At 37.8% G+C, this 24,136-nt stretch overlaps 1 protein-coding gene and 1 long non-coding RNA gene across 4 annotated transcripts in view; both read left to right on the top strand.

Moving 5' to 3' along the window:
* Window positions 1-17,249, top strand: part of G3BP1 (G3BP stress granule assembly factor 1) — a 32,366-nt gene extending 15,117 nt beyond the window's left edge. For all 3 annotated transcript variants that reach the window (XM_036423377.2, XM_045576585.1, XM_036423376.2), the window contains exons 4-12: window positions 959-1,132; window positions 5,633-5,723; window positions 6,573-6,666; window positions 8,180-8,381; window positions 9,591-9,692; window positions 9,897-10,008; window positions 10,211-10,339; window positions 10,648-10,757; window positions 16,130-17,249. In XM_036423377.2, coding sequence (XP_036279270.1) covers window positions 959-1,132; window positions 5,633-5,723; window positions 6,573-6,666; window positions 8,180-8,381; window positions 9,591-9,692; window positions 9,897-10,008; window positions 10,211-10,339; window positions 10,648-10,757; window positions 16,130-16,336 — 1,221 coding nt within the window. In that variant the 3' untranslated portion in view covers window positions 16,337-17,249. The remainder of the gene's footprint in view (window positions 1-958; window positions 1,133-5,632; window positions 5,724-6,572; window positions 6,667-8,179; window positions 8,382-9,590; window positions 9,693-9,896; window positions 10,009-10,210; window positions 10,340-10,647; window positions 10,758-16,129) is intronic.
* A 610-nt stretch (window positions 17,250-17,859) lies between these two features.
* On the top strand, window positions 17,860-23,281 carry LOC123651768. Its single transcript, XR_006740675.1, has 2 exons — window positions 17,860-22,594; window positions 23,010-23,281. It is a non-coding gene; the product is annotated as an uncharacterized LOC123651768 (long non-coding RNA).
* The last annotated feature ends 855 nt before the right edge of the window (window positions 23,282-24,136 follow it).

The following is a 24,136-nucleotide window of genomic DNA, read 5'->3' as shown; positions in this document are numbered from 1 at the left end:
AGAGAGGAAGGGATGGAGGGAGAGAGAGAGAAACATCAGTGATGAGAAAGAATCATTGATTGCCTTCTGCATGCTCCTCACTGGGCAACTGGGCATGTGCCCTTAACCAGACTCAAACCTAGGACCCTTTAGTCCCCAGGCTTATGCTCTATCCACTGAGCTAAACTGGCAAGGGCTGTAAATATTTTTAGGTTTGTTCAAGACAATAATTCAGAAGGCTGGGTGGTCACGAGGAATCTATATAATCTATATACTCAAAGCCTAAGTGACCTTTATGGCAGAATGACTGGTTGCTTTGTTGCATATTGACCACCAGGGGGCAGATGCTCAACGCAGGAGCTGCCCCTTGGCGGTCAGCCCCCACTCAGCCAGAAAATGGGTTTTATGGCGCTCTGTGGTGGTGTGGGGAGCCTCTCCCACTTCTGCAGCAGTGCTAAGAAGCAGCGAGCCGAGAGGTAAGGAGTGAAGGGTCCTGGACTGTAAGGGGGCTCAGGCCAGGCTGAGGGACCCCCTCTTCCTTCTTCACCTCTCCCCAATGCAAGCATTTTGTGTACTGGGCCTCTAAGATACTATATTAAAGCAAATTATGGGGGAGCATTTGACATCTTGCTGCCTGGCATATGTCATCAGTTTGGCTCAAGCTGTTACATATAAAAAAAAGACAAATCAGAATAGGGCCTGTATAGTTTGTAATTTTAAAAAAAGTATATATCTTATTGAGATAGAGAGGAAGGAAGAGGGATAGAGAGTTAGAAACATCGATGAGAGAGAAATATGGATCAGCTGCCTCCTAACCTGGGACCCTTAAGTCCTCAGGCCAAAGCTCTATCCAATGAACCAAACCGGCTGGTTTGTAATTTAAACATGTAAATTTTCTTTACTTGCGTTATGTGGGAAATTTTTTGATGTTGGAGATTGTGTAAGTTTTAAGGCATTAACCTATGCTTTCATTCCTTAGGAAATCCATAGGAAAGTGATGTCACAAAACTTCACCAATTGCCACACTAAGATTCGCCATGTTGATGCTCATGCCACTTTGAATGATGGTGTAGTGGTCCAGGTGATGGGATTGCTCTCCAATAACAACCAGGCTTTGAGGAGATTCATGCAGACATTTGTCCTTGCTCCTGAGGTATGAAAAAAGAAAGTGAATGCTTGTGCATCTCTTAAAAAAAGTTCATTTTGAAGTTTTCAATTTAAAGAAGAGTTATAAGAACAGTATAATAACTCCTACATACTTCTTCTTACCTAGAGCCACTGTCAATACTTGTCCGTACATTTGGAATTCTTTTTTCTATTAACCTATCATTTTATATTCTAAACCATTTGATAGTAAGTTAGAAATATGCCTAGTCATCTTCAAATACTTAAGTGAAAATTTCATAACCATAGTATAGTTATCAAATTCATGAAATATTAATGTAATATAGTTATTAATCTATAGTCCATATTTAAATTTTGGTTATCTTCCCAATAATGTCCTTTTTATAATCCTCATCCACCTCCTCGACCCAAGATTGAGTATAGGAATGCACATTTTATATAGCTTTGATGTCTCTTTAGTTTACTTTTTTTTTTTTTTTTTTCAAATATATTTTATTGATTTTTTTAACAGAGAGGAAGGGAGAGGTAGAGAAATAGACTTAGACATCAATGAGAGAGAAACACCAATCAGTCGCCTCCTGCACACTCCCCATCGGGGATGTGCCACAACCAAGGTACATGCCCTTGACCGGAATCGAACCTGGGACTTTTCAGTCTGCAGGTTGATGCTCTATCCACGGTTTCGGCTCTTTAGTTTACTTTTTTATTTTTTGTTTTTTGGTGGCATTGACATTTTGGAAGAGTATGATCAAGTTACTTTGTAAAATGCCTCAGTTTGAATTGTCTGATACTTGTGATTAGATTAAAGTTAAACACATAGGTTCTTTATTGCCTCATATTAGGGAGGCTCTTGATTTCCTTTAATCCTCTTAGTGATGTTAACTTTTGCCACTTAAGGCAATGGTCAACAGGTTTCACCACTCAGATGATTTACTTTGCTCATTTATAAATAAACTAGGGACCCGGTGTATGAAATTTGTGCATGAGTGATGGGATATTCCTCAGCCCGGCCTGCACCCTCTCTAATCTGGGACCCCTTGAAGGACGTCCTGCTGGTTTACAGGGATCGGGCCTAAACCGACAGTTGGACATCCCTCTCACAATCCAGGACTGCTGGTTCCAGCCGCTCACCTGCCTTCCTGTCTGATTGTCCCTAACCACTCTGTTACCCATAACCACTCTACCTGCCAGCCTGCTTGCTCCCAGCTGCCCCCTGCCACTAGCCTGCTCACCCCCATCTTCCCTTCCCAGTGGCCTGCTCACCCCCAACTACTCCCCTGCTGGCCTGCTCACTCCACAAACTGCCCACCCCCCACTGATGGCCTGCTTACCCCTAATTTGCTCCCCTGGGTGTCTGCTGAAGCCCAATGGCCCCTGCTGTCCTATCACCCTGCTGGCCTGATATCTCTCTCTCTGTGTGTCTCTCTCTCTCTCTCTCTCTCTCTCTCTCTCACACACACACACACACACACACACACACACACACACACACACACTGCGACCCAAGGTCCCAGCCCCTCCTTCTCCTCCCCCCCTCCCCCCAGCACCTCCTTGAGCAGAGGCCAGGGCCAGCTGGAAGCAAGTATCTAGGATATATTTATCTTCTATAATTGAAACTTTGTAGCCTTGAGCTGAGGCCAGGGCTGGCCAGGTTGGGAAGCTTGGCTTCCTCCATTGCCAGGGCAACCCAATCCCCTGCTTGCTTCAGCTCTGTGGCTGGCTGCCACCTTGGTTGGGTTAATTTGCATACTTGCTCCTGATTGACTGGTGGGTGTGGCTTGTGGGTATAGCAGAGTGATAGTTACTTTGCTTGTTTCTCTTTTATTAGTGTAGATTGTGCATGGTTTTTTGAGACTGCAAATATCTCTTTTAAAAATATTTTTTTTCATTTCAGAAAGGAAGGTGGCGGGGGGAATATCAGTGATGAGAATCATTGATTGGCTGCCTTCTGCAGCATAGCACCCACCCACCCCCGGCCCCCCTGCACTAGGTTTAGAGCCCGTAACCCAGGCATGAACTCTTGACCAGAATCGAACCCAGGACCCTTCAGTCCCCAGCCCAATGCTCTGTTCACTGAGCCAAACCAGTTAGGGCCAAATACCCTGTTCTTCATCAAACTTATATACTAGGTTTTTGGTTTTTTTCTTTTCTTTTTAATAAATTTTAATTGTTCATATTATTATTTTATTTATTTATTTTTTAAATTTAAAAAAAATATATATTTTATTGATTTTGTACAGAGAGGAAGGGAGAGAGAGAGAGTCAGAAACATTGATGAGAGAGAGTCATTGATCAGCTGCCTCTTGCACACCCCCTACTGGGGATATGCCCACAACCAAAGTACATGCCCTTGACCAGAATTGAACCCGGGACCTTTCAGTCCCCAAGCCTATGCTCTATCCATTGAGCCAAACCCTATCCATTGAGCCAAACCGGTCCCGGCTATTGTTCATATTATTACAAATGTTCCCCTCCCCCCTCATTGCTCTCCTCCACCAGGTTCCCGCCCCACCCTCTGCTCTTTTCCCACCCCCCATTGTCCTCATCCATAGGTGCACAGTTTATGTTGTCTCTTCCCACATCCCCCTCTCCCCTTTACCCCAAGAATCGTCAGTTCACTCCCCTTCCATAGTTCACGCCCCTTCCATACCTCTCATTCTATTATATTGAACAGTTAATATTGTTCATCAGATTTTTTTTTTTTAAATTTCCTTGGTTTTTAGATTCACTTGTTGATAGTTACGTATTTGTTGTTCATAATTTTTTCTTTATTTCTATTCCGAAAGAACTCCCTTCAGCAATTCATATAATTCTGGTTTGGTGGTGATGAACTCCTTTAGCTTTTTTTTATTAGTGAAGCTCTTTATCTGGCCTTCGATTCTGAGTGATAGCTTTGCTGGGTAGATTACCTTTGGCTGTAGGTTCTTACTATTCATCACCTTGAATATTTCTTGCCATTCCCGTCTGGCCTGCATGGTTTCTGTTGAGAAATCAGTGACAATCTTATGGGTGCTCCTTTATAGGTAACTACCTGCTTTTCTCTTGCTGCTTTTAATATTCTCTCTTTGTCTTTTGCTCTTGACATTTTAATTATGATTTTCTTGGTGTGGTCCTCTTTGGATTCCTTTTGTTTGGAGTTCTGTGTGCTTCCTGGACTTGTAAGTCTAATTCTTTCACCAGTGGGGGAAGTTTTCTGTCACTATTTCTTGCAGTATGTTTTCGATATCTTGCTCTCTCTCATCTTCTGGGACCCCCATAATTCTGATGTTGGTTTGCTTGAAGTTGTCCCAGAGGTTTCTTACATTATTTTCAATTTTCTGGATTCTCTTGCCTCCTTGCTTCTGCAGAGGAGTGTCTTCTGGCTCTTTATGTTCCAAATCTTTGACTTGATTCTTGCGATCTTCCATTCTATTTTTAGGACTCTGTATAATATTTTTTATTTCAGACAATATTCTTTATTTCTTGTTGATCCGTTATCATTTATTGTTGATTCTTTGTTAATTCTAGTTGACCCCTGAATTATTTTATGTTCAAACAGTAAAATAATAGGGGGCTCTCTCTCTCTCTCTCCTTTCCTCTCTGTAAAAAATCAGTAAAATATATTAAAAAAAAGAAAAGGAAAAAAAAGCGAACGTCTATGTCATTTAATACTGAAAGCTCTAAGGTATATGATTTTATAGATGAGGAAACAGTCTTAGAGGTTGAATAGTAGTTGACATAGTTGAATTTAGACTCAAGTATCTTAATCTATTGTAGTAGGCAAACTTTTTCAGCTACCCCACTCGTGAGTGCTTGTATCAATAGTCTTGGGTATAGAATTAGGGAATTTAAAATATCTGCTGAAGTTGGCAATAGGTATTTGTTGTTCAAGAAATGATTTGAGATGAGGGCTGTGGCATCTTAACATCCTTAAAGCTTTATCACATTTTGGGCATCCAACTGTTGGTATGTAAAGCAAACCATATATTTGAGGCTCTAGCACTTGGGTGCATGCCAGGCGCCTTTCCCTTCCCCTTCTCCACTCCCCCCACTCTTCCCCCATTTCCCCCCAGGCACATTACCTTTGCCTTTCTCTCTCCTAAGCTCTAAGGGCTCTTCCTGCCTCTGTAACTTGATTCCTGAGCTTATGCAGCCCAGCTGGTTCACTTCTAGTACCTATGTAGCTTTCTAAATAAACTTTTTCTTATAATTAAAAAAATTAAAACAGCAAGCCATGTATTTGAGTGTTGTTTTTAGCAGCCATAATGTAGAATAGGGTTTTACAACCTTGGCACAGTTAATATTTTAGGCCAATAAGTCTTTGTTGTGGCTGGCTGTTCTGTGCATTGAAGGATGCTTAGCAGCATCCCTGTCTTCTATTCAGTTGTCAGTTGCACTCCCCATGTGAGAACGGAAATGCCTGCAGGTATTATTGCCAAGTAGGTCCTTGGCGGGGCAATAATGCCTTTAGTTGAGAACTGCCAGTGTAGGGAGATTTGGTTTTTTAAAAGTCTGCTGTGTAAGTAAAAACTTTTTGTTGGTGTTGCAGGGCTCTGTTGCAAATAAGTTCTATGTTCACAACGATATCTTCAGATACCAAGATGAGGTCTTTGGTGGCTTTGTCACTGAACCTCAGGAGGGTAAGTTACTTGCCTAAATTTTTTTGATGGCATTAATTGACCTGAAAGAATATGGGTTTCATAAATGTTTTCATTATACTCTGTATTTTTTATTAACAACTTGTAATTGTCAAGATGTTTGAATATTGGTAGAAGTCAGAAGTAGACAGGCTATTATAGCAAAAACAAGTAGCATTTTTTTTTTTTGTCACACTTTCCACAGAACATGGAAGTCCAAATGATACCTGCATTGTAATGAGATGCATTATAAGAATGGAACCTTAAGTTTAGGGAATCCAGATCTTTTAGAATGGACAGTAAACATGCCTGCCTTTGTATCTGGAAGGAGACACTTTTCTGAAGTTATGAGCTCTGTAAATGTTCTTAACAGATAGTATGGAACAAAGGATAGCCATTGCCTCAATTCTAAGATGTGTAGAGACACAAGAGACATATGGAGAATTGTCTCATAATTTCTGTATGGCTGAGAGGATTCTAAGTGCTTTATATTTATTATGTAATCCTATAGCCTTTTAGATAAGTATTTTAGGCACTGTTGTTCCCATTTAATAGATTAGGGCACTGCAATAAAGACAGGTAATTTTCCCGATGGCATATTGCTGCTTTGGTGGTACAGTCTGTATTGGATTACTGGCAATATGACTTCAGATTCCATATTCTTAACCCGACACTACAGTGTCCTTAAAACCTATGCTATGATTTTACTAAATTGCCTTATTTTCTTGACTTTTTAAATATATATCTGCTTTTCTTAAGTCTCCCTTTTTTTATTATGATGAACATTGTGCAAGAGAATTTATTTGTGAATTAAGTAAGCACAAAGTGCTTCACATTTCTTTTCTCACTTAGAATCTGAGGAAGAAGTAGAGGAACCTGAAGAAAGACAGCAAACACCAGAAGTGGTACCTGATGATGGTGGAACTTTCTATGATCAGGCTGTCAGGTAAGGAAAACCTTTTCTGTCCAGAGCTGCTTGAGAATTGGGGTTGTTTGGTCTTTCCCTTTGTTAGAGGGCAGTCATGTAATCTCAGAATTACCTCAGAAAATAGTGATAATTTCCCAAAAGAAAGGTTTTACTTTTGGTACCTTTGAGCTTCCAAAAGTCTATAATGTGTTCAATATACTTTGCATTATGAGGACTATTTAAATAGTATCTACCAGTTGCTTTTTGGCTTAGTTTTTTTCTGGGCAGAAGTATAAAAGAGTTGGATACATCCTAGCAAGCCACTGCATTAATTGCTTTGGGGAAGAGGATGGCTATAAAGTTACTAGGACTTGTTTAGAGATTAGGCATAAATAGAAATTCAGACATGATTTGTAGCAGTAAAGAATATCAATAATTAACTGAGACAATAAATGTGCTACTGTATCTTATGTGTTTTTTTTAAATCTGCAACCAGAACAGAAATGTGTTCGATAGGAATAGAAATTACTACAATATTTATGTGTTCCCACGTGATACCAGTAATGTTAATATTCAGTGCTTAAAGGATATTTTCATATGTTTCTTAAGGTGCACTGATGAACTTATCACAGTACTCACCTGTGTTGCTGGTTGAAAATGACTTATTCTACCACAAACCTACTGAGTTAGAATTTCAGGGGAGAAAACACCTACAGCTTTAACAAACTAATTTATGTGAAAGTTAAAGAACTATTATTCTGAATCATAACTAATGCCTTTTTTTTTTTTTTAACCTATTTTATTATGAGAAGTTGTATTTGTGTGGTAAAATCACATAACAAAATTTACCTTCTTAACCATTTTAAGTGTAATGTATAGTAGTGTTAACTATATGCACATGGTTGTACAACACATTTCTGGGAACTTTTCATCCTATAAAACAAATTATCTATTGAACAGCTCAACTACCCTTGCTCTCTCCTCATAACCTATTAGAGTTGTGTGATTGGAAAATTGCAATACTAGTTTTAATCCATTTTGATGCATTTGCTTATGAGAATTGAGCCAATCTAATTGTAGTTAAGGTTTGCTCATTGAGTGCTTTTCTGTTTGTTGTTTTTAAAAATAAATATTTTAATTTCAGAGGGGAAGGGAGAGGGAGGGAGGGAGGGAGGGAGGGAGGGAGGGAGGGAGAGAGAGAGAGAGAGAGAGAGAGAGAGAGAGAGAGATATCAGTTATGAGAGAGAATTATTGATTGGCTGCTTTCTGCACACCCCTTCCCACCCCCACCCCAGCCTCTGGGGATTGAGCCTGCAACTTGGGAATTGAACTGTGACCTCCTGATTCATAGGTTGACACTCAACCACGGGAGCCACACTGGCCGGATTCATTGAGTGTTTTTCTTAAAAAATTTGCCTCAATACTCAGACATGAATTTCTTACTTTTTTTTTTTTTTTGGTTCAGGTCTCTATAGTTAGTTAATAAATACTTGGGAATTTTTTGCTAAATCCGTGTAGTAAGAATGATAGTTCTCAAATTTTTCTGTGAAAGCAATGACTTGGAAGAACATTTAGAGGAACCTGTTGCTGAACCTGAGCCTGATCCTGAACCAGAACCGGAGCAAGAACCTGTATCTGAAATCCAAGAGGAGAAGTGTGAGCCAGTATTGGAGGAAACTGCTCCTGAGGATGCTCAGAAGAGTTCTTCCCCAGCACCCACAGACATCGCTCAGACAGCGCAGGAAGACTTGAGGGTGTGTAGCATGTCTTTATTTTTTCCCCTCATTTACTTTATAAATCTCTGTCTTGTTATGCTTGGTTGACTTCTGTATGTGCATTTTCATATTGGTGGCTCAGGGAAATTTCTTACACATTGAGCCATGCTTTAGATAAGAGATATATATTGCTTTATAAAAAATTCAAAAGTAGCCAAAACTGGTTTGGCTCAGTGGTAGAGCGTCGGTCTGCGGACTGAAAGGTCCCGGGTTCAATTCCAGTCAAGGGCATGTACGTTGGCTGTGGGCACATCCCCAGTAGGGGATGTGCAAGAGCGGGTGGTCGATGTTTGTCTCGCATCGACATTTCTGGCTCTCTAGCTCTCCTCCTTCCTCTCTGTAAAAAATGAATAAAATATATTTAAAAAAAAAATCAAAAGTAACTTTTCTTTCCCATCTAAGGAATCTTGAGTACTTTTTGTACCAGAAATTTCAGGTGTTATTTTATCACCATATCAACAACCCCTCATCTTTTTAACACTTCATCTTTTAAATTGCAGTTTATTATAATAAACAAGTAGTTATGTATCTTAAAAAAAAAATCTAACAATAGATTTTCCTCCCCCATTTTTGATGAAATATAATTGAGTATACTTTATGGTAGGAGTAGAAGCAAACTGTTGAAATGTAACTACTTTTCTGATGAGAAACCTGATTTCAAAATATTGAAACTTTTCAGTAACTCCTGCCACATCAGGATGATGATAACAACTCCTAGAACCTTTGCATTTGGTACTCTGTGAAGAAATCTGTTTTTAGTGCCTTGCAGGTAGAAAGTAGGTTGGTTGGATTGAGAATGAATGATCATTTGTTAGGTGGCTGTTGTATTAATTCTGGAGAGAGAGAAAATGAATGATATTTTGGACTAGGGTTATGGCAATGGAAATGGAAAGAAGATAATTAGAAAGAAATGAGTTAAATAACAGGATTTGGTGATTTTTATATGGATAGAAAAAGGGTTTAAGATAATTCTAAAATTGATAACATTGGATCAGTGTTTGTATCATAGCATTTCTAAGAAATTTTAGTACTAAATTTGTGAATGGGGAAGGTAATCTCAAGATACTTATAAACTACCCTGCCTATGAAAATATGACTCCTATGATGTACAAGAAATCAAGAACTAATGGCTTTTATATTGCTTTAATATATGGTATAATTAGCTGGTATTGGTGTTTGTTATTTTAGACATTTTCTTGGGCATCTGTGACCAGTAAGAACCTTCCACCCAGTGGTGCTGTTCCGGTTACTGGGATACCACCTCATGTTGTTAAAGTACCAGCTTCACAGGTAAATTTCTAATTCAGCTTGCATATTAAGGCGAATCTATTTTAAGACCAGAGGAGAAGGGTAAAAGATAGTTTTTAATGATTTTTGTGTGTGAGAGAGAATTGTCATATTCTAGTTTAAACCTTATTGTTAGCTAAGAAACCTCACAAGAAAAAAATAAGCATGCTTTGTTTTTACACAAAAGTTAACTTACAAATGTTTCAGCCTCGCCCAGAGTCTAAGCCTGAATCTCAGATTCCACCGCAGAGGCCTCAGAGGGATCAAAGAGTTCGAGAACAACGGATAAATATCCCTCCCCAGAGGGGACCTAGACCAAGTAAGAGCTCAGAAGGATGACTTTCTAGTTTGGGGGATTTTGATGTGGGTACCTTGTTTTTTTTTTTTTTTTGGGTGGTGGGGTGGGTGGGTGTTGTACTCAATATTTTCTTAGATTTAAAATATTACCTGAGAGTTGAAAACACTTGTATGGTATAGTTACTGAAAGGTGTCTTCCCTTGTTGCTTTTGTTTTCTCTTAAGTCCGTGAGGCTGGTGAGCAAGGTGATGTTGAACCCCGAAGAATCGTGAGACACCCTGACAGTCACCAACTCTTCATTGGCAATCTGCCTCATGAGGTCGACAAATCAGAGCTTAAAGATTTCTTTCAAAGTAAGTGATTGAGTTTTAAACACTAGATTCATCTAAGGCAGCATTGCTCAATAGAAATAGAAGATGAGCCATATATGTAATTATTTAACACAAAGTAAGCTGTCATTTCAACATATAAAAATATGTAAGAGATAGTATACATTTTTCTATTCTCAGTCTTCAGAGTCATATGTTTTTACCCTTAATACATGTCTTATTTTGAACAAGCCACATTTCATGTACTCTGTAGACATGTCATATTGATAGTGTGTGTGTATTTAAAAGAAATGTCCTAATAGGTTATTTGAGAATTTGTATTTCACTTTCAGATTATGGGAATGTGGTGGAGCTGCGCATTAACAGTGGTGGGAAATTACCCAATTTTGGTTTTGTTGTGTTTGATGATTCTGAGCCTGTCCAAAAGGTTCTTAGCAACAGGGTAAGCATCATTTTTTGTTTGTTTATAAGCATGTGTATTGGCTCTTGGAATATTTATACTTATAACTATGTCTGATATGTAAAATGCAATTTATTCCAACACGTTTGTGTAATATATTCTATGGTGTTCAACCCTTCGTATCAGAGGAACTGCCTGAGAGTTTAGAAAAACAAAGCTTCTGTCTAAATAACTTAGTTTTTCAATAAGTGAATGATGAGAATAATTCCAAATTCACTGAGTTATACAAATTCCTTTTCTTGGTGGTGGCTTCTGGTGTAGAACATGAAATGCAATGTTGCATTTAGCTAAGATAGCTTAAGAGCCTGTTTGCCCTGGGTAGTCTTGGAATAAAACTGCTGCTTGGTTATAAGTAGGAGGAGCTTTGCCTTTTATTGTATAAATTGTCTTGGTTTGGAGTCACATTACCTGAAACCACTTTTACTAAAATTCTGTTAGTCTGCCCTAGCCAGTTTGACTCAGTGGATAGATTGTCAGGCTGCGGACTGAAGGGTTCCTCAGTTTATTTCCCTGTTAGGGCCCATGCCAGTATTGTGGGCTCAATACCCAGTGTGGGGTGTGCAGGAGGTAGCTGTTTTCTCATTAATGTTTCTCCCTCTCTCCCTCTTTTCCTCTCTGAAATCAATAAAAAAATATTTTTTAAAAAAATCACTGTCTAATTACAGAGGGATTTGTAGAAACCAAATTGTCTGTATAGTTCTAAAGAACTTTTCCCTTCCCCTACATCTTTCATTAGTAGCAAAAAATACTTCTTGTAGCACTAGTAGTACCCTGTTTCCCTGAAAATAAGAAGTGTCTTATATTAATTTTTTCTCCCAAAGTTGCTCTAGGTCTTATTTTCAGGGGATGTCTTATCTTTCCATGCGCTAGGTCTTATTTTCGGAGGGTGTCTTATTTTCGGGGAAACACGGTAGTAGAGAAGAACAAAGATAATTGTTAACTTTCTGAGATGGGTATGGGAACTTATAAACATCACTTTTTAAAATTTGAGGTAAAATTCACAAAGCAAAATTAGTCTTACTTAAAAAATATTTTTATTGATTTTTAGAGAGAGAGAAAAGTAGAGGAAGAGCGAGAAAGAGAAACATCAATGTTTGAAAGGAACATTGATCAGCTGCTTCCTGAAGGCCCCCTCCTGGGGATCCAGCCAACAGCCAGGCATGTGCTCTGATGGTGAATCGAACCACCAACCTTCAAATCATCAACCTTTTGGTGCACGGAGCAATGTTGAACCACCTGAGCCACACTGGCTCATCTTAGTTTTATCTTTATTTACTTATTTTTAAATATATTTTTATTGATTTCAGAGATGAAGGGAAAGGGAGATAGAAACATCAGTGATGAGAGGGAATCATGGATTGGCTTCCTCCTGCATGCCCCACACTGGGAATCAATCTCACAACCGGGGCAGTACCCCTGACTGGAATTGAACCTGGGACCCCTCAGTCCACAGGCCAATGCTCTATCCACTGAGCCAAACCAGCTAAGGCTTATTTGTTTCTTTTAAAAAATTATTGCTATTATAATTGACATTCAATATGAGGTGTGCAGCATAGTGGTTAGACATTTATATAATTTACAAGGTACCCCCTATAACTTTATTATAGTACAGTAACATTTTTTAACACCTATTTACTTTCAAAACATCTTCATCAGCTCTAGCTAGTTTGGCTTAATGGGTTGAGCGTCAGCCTGTGGACTGAAGGGTGTCTGGTTTGAGTCCCGTTAAGGGCACATGCTCATGTTGCAGGCTCTATCCCTAGTAGAGGGTGTGCAGGAGGCAGCCAGTCAGATTCTCATCATTGATGTTTATCTCTCATCCTCTTCCTTCCTCTCTGAAATTAAAAAAAGGGAAGAAATCAGATAAAAACATACACACAAAAACAAAAAAGTTCAATCATTTTCATCAATAGTAAGTCCCTTACCCATTAAGCAGTCTCTTCGCTTATCCTCTCTACCTAGCCTCTGGCAACCTAAAATCTGCTTTCAATCTCTGCAAGTTAAAACTACAAGTTTTATTAACCATGTAATAGGAATGTTGTACATCATTTCCCAGAGGTTCTCCAGAATGTTAATGGCTATATGCTGCAAAGTTTGAAGTAGTCATAATATTGTGTGAGCCTTAACCTCTAGGTGTGCATTATCTTGAGTGCCAGTGAGATGTGTACATTGAATCTACTATTTTGTGAAGCATCTCCTGCATAACTTTGAGAAGTGAGAAAACTAGCTTATTATCTCAAGGCCACAGAATATTGAACCTATCTTGTTTCCCTGAAAATAAGACATCCTCTGAAAATAAGACCTAGCGCAACTTTGGGAGAAAAAATTAATATAAGACACTGTCTTATTTTCGGGGAAACAGGGTAGAAATCTCCAGTAGGCTTTGTGGCTAAATCCATCATCGAGCATACAATAGGTCTAGTGGTGCAGCCTTTAATTCTTTGTTTCCTTACAGCAGGGGTGGGGAACATTTGGCTCGTGGGCCGTATAAGGCTCGCAAAATTATTTGGTTTGGCTCTGCCAAGACATTAGGGGTGAGTTAATTAAATTTTTGACTAAATATAGCAGCCTGATTTATAAGTTGGTAATTTTAAAAAATATATATTTTATTGATATTTTGCAGAGAGGAAGGGAGAGAGCTAGAAAGGTCGATGAGAGAGAAACATCGACCAGCTGCCTCTTGCACACCCCCTATGTACATGCCCTTGACCGGAATCAAACCTGGGACCTTTCAGTCCGCAGACCGATGCTCTACCACTGAGCCAAACCGGTTTCGGCTATAAGTTGGTAATTTTGTATGGCCTGTGAACGATGTTATAAATACTCAACTGGCCTTTAGCAGAAAAACGATTCCTCACCCCCGCCTTGCAGGGTATGATATTCCCAGTGGGCCAAAGGATGTCAGACTTGATAACTGGCTTTCTAGTTAATTGCCCAAGATAGGGATTTGTTTCTTTTAATGAATGTGTTTAAGCCTGGGTATCTTTATGTATAAGAATAGTTTATTTAAATTGTCTCAGGAAAGGGTCGTATATCTGATACCTTTTCATTCAGATTGCTTCTACCCTATAACTCCCAGCGATGTTTTCCATAACTATGTTTCAAAATATTCCAGCGCAAACCTCTGTCCCTTTAATCTTTCAGACTTTAATAAGATTTTATTTTCCCATTGTATCTAGAAGGTTGCCTGGAACCAGTGCTTCAGATTGCGTGTGAAGTGTTTTATATAAAAGTATTTGTTATTTATCTTAAGTGTTAAAATATAAATGTACAAATATAAATATATGTTTAATCAGAATTTAAAGTATAAATTAGAATTCAGAAAAGCCTTTTTTTAACTTTATACTTTCAGATTATGCCTTTGTAGTTTGGGAACTTCAACTGTGTCTTGATTTTTCCCTCATCTTACTGTATTGGTAGATATCCCTTCAGTAATTTTTTATGAGTATAGAAGTAGCTTATATAAGCCTCATGACCATGATAATTGACATGCTCTTGTGTAGCATAGTGGTTCAAAGCTTATACTTTCCAGTCCGGACGGCTTCGTTTACAGTCCTCTCCCATCACTCACTAATGCTGTGGCCCATGAGGTGAGGGTTTCTCAACTTTCCTGGCCCTTAGTTTGCTGGCCCCTAAAATAGGTATAACAACAATCCTTCGAGTGTTGTGACGGTCAAATGAGAGAATACATGTGAAGTATGTAGAACACATCTGCAGAGCAAGTACTGTTAGATATTTATTTTTAAAAATATTTCAGCAAATAGGATTGCTAATGAAATGTGTATATTGAATTCATTAGAATCTGGAGTAACACTTTGTTCCTTCTTTAGCTCTATTAAGTGAAAAGGAAAGCCAAAGTCTTAGCGTGTATATATTTCTTTTTTCCTTTTAATAAGATAATGTTACCTTTATTGTCCTCAGTATTTTCAAAATTCTAAGGCAAATAGCATTTTGTGAAAATTTTATATAAAAGGCTAAGTGTTGGTCAGTCCTATGGGTAACTCTGACGCATTGACTCTGAGGGCACAGACACTCAACACAGGAGCTGCCATAATGTACACTGGCCATTTAAAAATAAGAGACACCAAGGACCTGTGCCGGACAAACCCAACACTTGGCTTCCCCCAATGGGACACAGGCCTACCACCACCCTGGAGTGACACCCCACCAAATTGCAGCCAACGCTGCTAAGACCTCATGGCGCCAAATGCGGCCCACAGCCCAGCCCAGCCTGGAAACGGTGGCTATGGTAACATAAGTAATATAGCAGTACCCGGCTTCCTCTCCCTAGAGATTAGCCTCCTTGGAGTTTCTTCAGCCCAGGAGACTTGCTTTATAGCTGGGTGCAAACATTTTACAGTTTAACCAAATGTTTGTAAAGCGTTTTCCCATGCCACATCTCATTTGATCCTTAACAGAAGTCCTAGAATAGTTAGGTAGGAGACTTGGTAGAATCCTATTTTCTTTTCTTTCTTTAAAAAAAAAAAAAAAAAAAAAAAAAATATATATATATATATATACACACACACACACACACACACACACACATACACACACATATTTTTTTAATTGATATTTTACAGAGAGGAGGAGAGAGGGATAGAGAGTTAGAAACATCCGATGAGAGAGAATCATCGATCAGCTGCCTCTTGCACACCCCCCACTGGGGATGTGCCCACCACCAAGGTACATGCACTTACCAGAATCGAATCCGGGACCTTTCAGTCTGCAGGCCAATGCTCTTTCCACTGGGCCAAACCGGCTTCGGCCCTATTTTCTTTTTATTAGCAAGACACGAATATTAAATATTAAATATTAGATATTAAATATTTAATATTAGATATTAAATATTTCTCCTAATTAATTTCTTCTAATTAATTTCCTTTCAGTGTGCACTAATCCGTGTTTGGGGACACTAGTATTTAAATAAAATTAATGCTTTTGAGATGTTTATGTATTTTGTATAAACATGTGCAGCACAATCTTCCACATTTGGTAATGGGGTTTTCTTCTCTTAAGCCTTGAAATTCATAGCGAAGATGAAATATTCTACTTATGTAATTCTTTGGGAAAATAAGATCTACTTTAATAAAGTACAATTAAAGAGTTACTTGTGCTCCTATGCTGTTTAAATGGACATTTTTGAACTTGCCTGCATACTCCTGCATATCAGATCACCTTTCTTTGTTTTTGTTAATGGGAACATTATGTATTCTGAATTTAAAAGTAAAACTAAACTGTGAGGATGTAGGTGATTTGTAAGCTGCTGGTTCTGTATAATAGCTTTGTTTTAACCTTGCCAGTTGGTCGCTGGTCAGCACTGTGTGTAAGTCTTCTCACCTTGACTCTTACAGCCCATCATGTTCAGGGGTGAAGTCCGTCTGAATGTGGAAGAGAAGAAGAATCGAGCTGCCCGGGAAGGAGACCGACGAGATAACCGCCTGCGGGGACCTGGAGGCCCTCGAGGTGGGCTGGGTGGCGGAATGAGAGGCCCTCCCCGAGGAGGCATGGTGCAGAAACCAGGATTTGGAATGGGAAGGGGAATTGCTCCAAGGCAGTGAAGTGCTCTTCACTGATTGATCTTCACGCAGCAGTACAAACCCTGTTCCTGCAGAATGGTGATTTCTTCAACCATCCTTTGGTATCTTGCAGTATGACCCTGGTCTCTTATAAACTGCTTAAGTTTGTACAATTTTACTTTTTGTGTTAATGGTGTGTGTGCCCTCCCTTTCTCTTTTCTCTCCTCACCTATTATTCCTTCACTTCCAATTTTGTGGAATGATATTTTAGGAAAAATGGATTTTTAAAGAAGAAAAGAAAAAAAAGACTGAATTTTCTTGCTTTACTTTGCATATACAGACTGGATTTTTTTTTTTTTTTTTTTTAAACAGCCATTTCCCCAAAGGAATGTGTTGCTTATTACTGACATTTGGTATGTTTCATTCGTGGGATATTTCTTACTTATTTTCTACATGTTTCAAAAGCCTTTGAGAAATACAGGATTTGATAAACATTTTGAAGGCAGGAAAACCCCCAAAATTGTTTCCTTTGAGAGTCATGACTACCTTCTGGTGTGGAGAAACTGCCATTGGAAAATTTAACAATTTTGATTCTCTCTGATATGGATAAAAACTGAATAAAAGATGTTAGTGAAGTTTTTTCTTTTGATATGTGATCACAAAACAATTATAAAATCCACTCTTCTTACTGTTGAAATTTAAATTGTGAGATACGTTTTAAATGTCTAGAATGCAACTGATGTACTCTTCTTAAATTATTAGGGGTTATTTTGGAGTAGAATTTATTTTTATGTTTAATTTGTATTTGTTAACAACAGAAAAAAAGACAACACCCTCCCGCCACAATCCGAATAACACAAAACCAGAGCAAAACTGTTGTGCCTTCTATTATCTTTGATTCCGGTCTTGGCAATTGTTGAAAGAAAAATGATAATAATAAAAAATCTAGATTTTTTTTTTCAGGTTCACAGAGTATGTTGGGAATTGTGGAACCCCTCTTTCACTGTGCGTCTTCTGTTCACTTGTTATGCTGTAGTCTGAAATTGAGTCTCAAACTGGAATGCCTTGAGAATGGGTGCTTCTGTAGAGGTTCTTTGACCTAAATAGCTCGGCATTTTATTTTGGTATCCAGAATTCTAATAAGCCCACAAGAAGGAATGTAATTTTCATATTGGACTTTCTGATATGCTTGAGTGTCTGCTAGTCTTTTTCCTTTAAATCAGCCACTTGGTAAATTTTCTATTTTGTTACTGGTTCTCTTTTATCGATGGACATGCAATAGGTGTTTATTTGAAATGGCCAATTTTTATTAAAATATTTCTGGAAGAAAATTTAATCTGGCAATGTAGATTAATACTCGTTTTACATAGTATGCTGAATGCAATGTATGATTTGGGTGAAGGTTTTGTTTACACATATGTGAAGGAAGCCTTTGTGTAGTATCATGTCATTGTTACTACCATGTTTCCCCGAAAATAAGACATCCCCTAAAAATAAGACCTAGCGGCAACTTTGGGAGAAAAAAATAATATAAGACACTGTCTTATTTTCGAGGAAACAGGGTAGTTGAAGGGCAAGAAGGCTGTCAAATTTAACTTATTTTCTTTTTAACCGTATTCATCTTTAGGACTGTTGCTTGAGGATAGTGTGAGTAGGAATGTTTGTTTTTCTGTTACTGGGAAACTAGGCTTGCTGAAGGGTGTAGTCTTAAACTAAAATGAAATTTGATGTTATCAGTTGGTCCTCTATAGCTCAAATATTTGAAAATTGGCAGCATCTCCTTCATATAAAGAAACTTACATAACTGAATCACATGACTGTTTTGGTGTTCAGTTTAAATGATTATTTGGTAACCACTTCATTTGGCCTAGCCAGTGATAATTAGGAGAAATTCAGCTTATACTCCTGTAGCTTATATTAAGCTTGTGAAAAGAAAACAAACTTAGCCTGAGTTATTTTTGCAGTAAGTATAAAGGATAAATTATGGATAACCTATAAATCATTTTTCACGAGTGAATACTAAACCATGCATTTCAAAACAGGAGTTCTTTTTACTCAGGTTTAAGGGTACTAACTAGATGCAGTGATATCCAATTTGGGGCTGTTATATCCTAGAGGACATTGGAAATGTGTGAGATTTTGAAAGGTGTTGGAGGGGAACACTGCGTTTGGCATTTAGTGGGTAGAGATCAACAATGCCACATGTTCTGTAAAAATGAAGCAACTGCATTAAAAACAGTTTCTACTTCTATAAATGTGTGATGGGCAGAGCAGTGGATTACAGCTAGAGTTGAAGACTCATTCCTTTGCAATAAAGCTTCAGATAAATAATAAAAATAAACGAATTAGCAAATAGATAGCTCTTTCAGCAATTATAGTAACATTTATTATAAGTTATGTAATTTTCCTTCATTTGTACCAAATGTGGTTTAAAAAGTTTTTGGAGAAGGTAGCATTATGCTGGATGCTGCTTGTAACTTGTTGCAGGGAGTTATTGTATAATCACAGAAAACGAAAGTTCACTTCAGTAACTTCAGCTCATTAGAATTTGGGCGATTTTGAATAGCACAGGACTTTTATATATAGTATTTAGCATCATATTTTAACACTATAAAAATCCTGGTATCTTTGTTTCCATTATTACTGATTTAATAAACATGATACTGTAGAAATATATATATTCGCACAGGTAGAAAGTGAAAATAAAATAAAGCAAGATTTTTCTATAGGCAGCATTGGCTCATATTCAACCTTTTCACATTTTAAAATACAATTTTTTATTTCTAGGAATGGCCCAGTGTCTAGTTCTTTTCTACTGAGCTTAACACCCTTCACTTATCTAGTATCTTACTAGGTATAAGATTAGTTCAGTGTGCATCTTGGTTTTTTAAGACTTGTTGAAAATAAATACACTTGGGTCTTAAAAAAAAGTACTTTTATTTGCTTTTATGGTGAGGTTGGTCTTGACTTGTGTATGCCTGTGTTCTCAACTTTTTGAGCTTTTGCTGGGGAGCAGTGAAAAGAATAATTCAAAAATAATTATTTGAGTAGGCTACTGCACAGTATTAGTTGGTTTGCACTTTAGGTTGGAAAAATAATTTTCACTACTCTGGATTAGGTACTATTTTCCTCAAAGTAATAGATAAAGGAGAAATGGCATCAGAGCAGCTATGTGACTAGGCCTCCAAACCATGTAGCAAGGAGCAGATTGACCTCCGAAACTGATGCTTTTTCTCAAAAACCCAAATGCCTACATATCTACATTTGAATGACATATTAAGATACAGGATATGACCATATAGAAACCAGGGTCTATAAAACATAACAAGGTTAGCATTTCTGTTCTTCATTTCCTTAGGCTAAATAACATAATTAAATGATTTGTATAGGGCTTCTTTTGATTTACAGACATTTGGTAATAATAATGACTTTTTAGATTAATTTCTTACCTGATTTGATAATACATTTAGTACAGTCTTGAAATCTGTAAGTGAATAATATTTTTATCAGAGCATAATCCAGGTGAGTTTTTTGCAGTTATGTTTTGTGCTTATAACTGCCATCCTCTGATACTTTCTTCATCCTTTTATTTGAAAATCCTTGTATAGTGTAATGAGTTAGTGGAAAATGAGGCACTTTATAGAAAACAATTTGTTAGAATCTATATGGAAATAATCTTCCTATGAGGTTTAAAATTGTAGACCATTGTTTATGCTGAGTGGCTTATTTCTTTTATGTAAATGGTTGCATTTGTCAAACCTACTGATCTAAAGATCTTTTATATTGAAGTTTTATTTTTGTGCTACTTAAAATAATTTCTGCAGGAACTACGTACAGTTAAGCAATCTTGAACTTTGAAAAAGAAGCAACTTCAACATTTATTTGAATATAAGGTTCTAGCTAACTGCCTAATTATTAAAAATGGACATTAGATAATCATGGTAGTCTTTCACAAATGTTTAAAAACCTTAGGAATGAATGTTAGCAACTTAGCAATGTCTTGTGTGGGATGAGGTTGTAGATTTAACTTGATGATCAAGCAAAATGTTGGCTATTTGGTACTAGATAATTAGGTAAGGATTTCTGCTTTAAATTTCCTCTTGGGATTTGCATTTGTATACTGTGATATTGAAGTTCTGGGGACCATAAACAGGCTTATAAATTCTTACTAAAGGGAAAATGGTGGCACCTGTTAGATAAAACTTTCACTTATATTCTTTTTAGTGACTATGTATCTAGCTCAGAATAATGCTGAAATTAGACCACTTTGCTTGTGCTTTCATGAAACAGTCTCTCATCGTGACCTGAATGAATAAAGAGTTGATTAGAGGTGGCCTAAAAGCACTAGTTTTATTTTAGTTTTGATTTACGCTAAAGTATGGCTTAGAATAAAGGTTGTTCGCTTTTTGATTATGTGACTTATTTTGAAAACCTTGGGCAGTCTTTTCTCCAATTTCCACTTGAACCTGGTAGCTTTTTTTTTTAGTTCCCTGGGAAAAGAAAATAGTATTGGAAGTCAGTTCCACTATTCCATAAACCATGTGACCTGGCCAACTAGAAATTCATATGTTTTGCACTTTGAAGTGTGGCCTATGCCACAGATGCCAAGGGACTTGCATCTACCCATTGTGTCTTTTCTTAAAAAAATAAAATTAAGGGATGTTTACCAAAAGTTTACTATTGAATTATTTTAACAAAATATTTTTTTGTAAACCCGCTTTGGGAAGTTTGCTATACTTTTTGGTGTTAATTTCAGGGATGATCATATCTTATTTAATCTGGATACAAGCAATTTTATTGTTATAATTAACCATTTTGGTTACTGGAACTTTCCCCAAGCTTTTTAGAATCACCTATTTTACTTTGGATTTTATTTAAATTCTTAAATGTCTTTCTGAAGATTGTGTATGTATACTGATTTGGCCCTTTTGAATGAAGACATACTGAGAAGCTGGCATAAGGGAGTAGGGAGAAGAAAAGGACTTCATTTAAAGAGTCAGTGCATACTTAGATTGTAGAACAACTCTTGTTAAAAGTAAATTAATATAGGTAGTTGTTAGATTTTGAAGATGATTCAGGTGCAGGTGGAACTTAGCTGTTGGTATAGGAATCATTTTGTGATTTATAAGAAAAAAACCATAATTTTTAAATGAGAAACAATTGAATGTTTCCTGACAAGATTTCTTCTCATTCTGATTATTAGCACAAGAAACAGAAGAGCTCCTAGAATTCACTGAATTATAGAAAGCTGGAAAGGACTAAAATGATTTGTATAACACCTTCATTTTTCCAAAGATCTAGGTACTCGGAGAATTGATTATTGGTACCGATTCCCAGATTGCCTTGTAGAAGTAACATGGAGGGGATTGCTAGTCCTCCCTAGGCTGGCTGAAAGTCTGGATATGGGAGAAAGGGGAAGAAGCCACATTTTACATGCTCACTCAGTTGCTCCTCTGTAGCTCAGTTTTCATACCGAGGTTTACTCCATTTCCTTAGAACTCTCTTAATGCCTGTTGAAGGACATTAACATGTGTTCCCCTCAGGGATGGGTTTACTACTAGCTGTCAGAAAGCTATTGGGTATCCTAATGTGTTAATAGCTGAAACTCAGCTGTAATTTTCTCCTAAATCTGTCAGCATTTTACATTCTGTACATTGTGGTGCTTTTTCACCTTGTATTGTTATAACTGTAAGCTCCTAAGGGGCAGCAATTTGGTCTTAGGCAGGTACCCTGTTCAGTGCCTGGCAGTGCCATGTGTGTATCAGGGTCCTAATCTTCCTTTCCAGTGATTTCTCCCATTCTTCGTGGAAGTGATGCTCCAGCCATCCTGAACTACTCCTGGCTCCCCTGAGAGGCCAGGCATTGCAACTCCATGGCTTCAAGTTCCTCTCTCTTCCCTGAAGATACACTTGCATCTGCTTTCCCCTGTCCAGATCCCTTGTCATGGAAGTCATTTTTTTGAAGATCCAGTTCAAGAACTAATTGTTCTTTTTCCTCGAGAGAGAGAAAATGTGCAACAGGAGCGGGGAACCTTTATTTGGTGGTTGATCTGGCCAGAATTTGAAATGAGGAACAACAAACTCATTCCCATCTTCTTTCCTTCCACATTGTCTCTCTTGTTTGACAGTCCCTATCTTCATTTTTAAAAGATATGTTCCTAGAGCACTTTATACCTTTCTCCTAGCTGAAAACTTAAGCCTTCAACCTGGAATTAGAATGACCTGTATCAGTTTTACTACATCATTAGACCACGGCTCCGAGAGAACAGACTGGGAAATTAATTCCTGCACTCCACCGAAGGTACAGTGATGAGGAAAGAGGCATTTAATGATGACTCATTAAGTTGAATGAATTAATGTATTTCGGTTTTCCTTTTCAAAAGGAAGGTATGCTTAGAGCCAGGGCTTAATTGAATAAATTTTAGGCACTATGACATTTCATAGTGGAGGGGATTGTTGGGAAATTTTAAGGGTGGGGGGAGGGGAGACAGGAGGGAGGAAGCCCCTTGTCATTTTGAGGTACTTCCATCCTTGGCTTGACTTAAGTGCCCATTATATCTCAGGCATTTTGTTTGTATGTAGAAGAATTTTATGTGCCAAATTTAATCCCCCCCCGCGCCCCCACGAACCTACTCCATTGTTCTTTCAGTTCATGTCATCACCCATGCCCCAAATCTAAGTTGTCTGCTTCCCTTTTTCTTGCTCCCTACATTCAGTGTCCAGCTAAGTCCTATCAGTTCTACCTCAGCAGTCTTTCACATCTCTTTTTCCACACTGGGATAATTTCAGTGGCCTAGCTTCCTTGACCTCTTTTTACCCCAGCCTACTGATACCCCATGCTAGATTCATCTTGCTGAAACAGCTCTATGGTCCCATGTATGTGTTCTATCTCCCCTGCTAGACTGTAAGCTCCTGATGGGCAGGATCTGTGTCTGAGTCATTTGTATCTCCCTAGTGCACATATCAATAAATATTTCTTGAATTAATATAAAGCCTGTTGTAAGTGAAATGATGATTTCTAGATCATATGTAGGTTTTCTGGGGTAATTGCAAGACTTTAAAAGTTCTCTAAAATAAAAGTTGGTTGAATAATAACTATCGATTAACACAAAGAAAATTTCAGAAAACTTTTAATTTTTTTTTCATTGGAATCAGCATGGATATGTGTTTATGGATGGTTCAATAAATATATTTTTATATACATGTATCACAGAAATTTTACATTCCATATTCAAACTGCAGAAATAGACTTTTTTTTTTTTACAAGCCAAAAAAATAATTGCCATAACTTTTATGACTTCATGCAAAAAAGGGAGGAAGTAAGGGGCAAAGGGGAATAGGTTAAGAGTCCTGTAAGAAGTAAAAATTTTACATTAAGGAAGCGATTGCTTAACACGCTGCTTAAGGTGGTAGCCAAACAAATCCTTAACTGCAGCATTAAGGCCATACCAAGTTTATACATATATACAAAGAAATTTCCATATAAAAGACATACTGTCACATTTTCTTATGGGAAAGGATGAGGAGTTTTGTAATTCTGACCCAGTTTTCCAGGCCAAGTAATTAAGACTTCCCTAGGCTATTTCTTAGAACTCTCTTTTACTTTGGCTAGCTGTCAGTTACTACTCTGTGGGCTTATGACTTTTGTAGTCTCTTGTGGAAGTATGATCTTGAACCTTTTCCATCATAGGTGATCAAGCATCTTGTAACTTAACTAATTCACACTGCCCAGTGCAGCATGTATTTTACATCTCCCAAAAGTATGGGGATCACAGGATTGTAACTTCAGTTGTCTTACCTGTAGCATTCTCCATAGCCTGTCACCTGAAGAATTGGGTGCCCT

This window comes from Pipistrellus kuhlii, unplaced genomic scaffold (genome assembly GCF_014108245.1).
Source record: "Pipistrellus kuhlii isolate mPipKuh1 unplaced genomic scaffold, mPipKuh1.p scaffold_m20_p_8, whole genome shotgun sequence".
Taxonomy (NCBI): domain Eukaryota; kingdom Metazoa; phylum Chordata; class Mammalia; order Chiroptera; family Vespertilionidae; genus Pipistrellus; species Pipistrellus kuhlii.
Note: the sequence above shows the minus strand (reverse complement) of the source record. Positions and strands in the feature narration are given on the sequence as shown.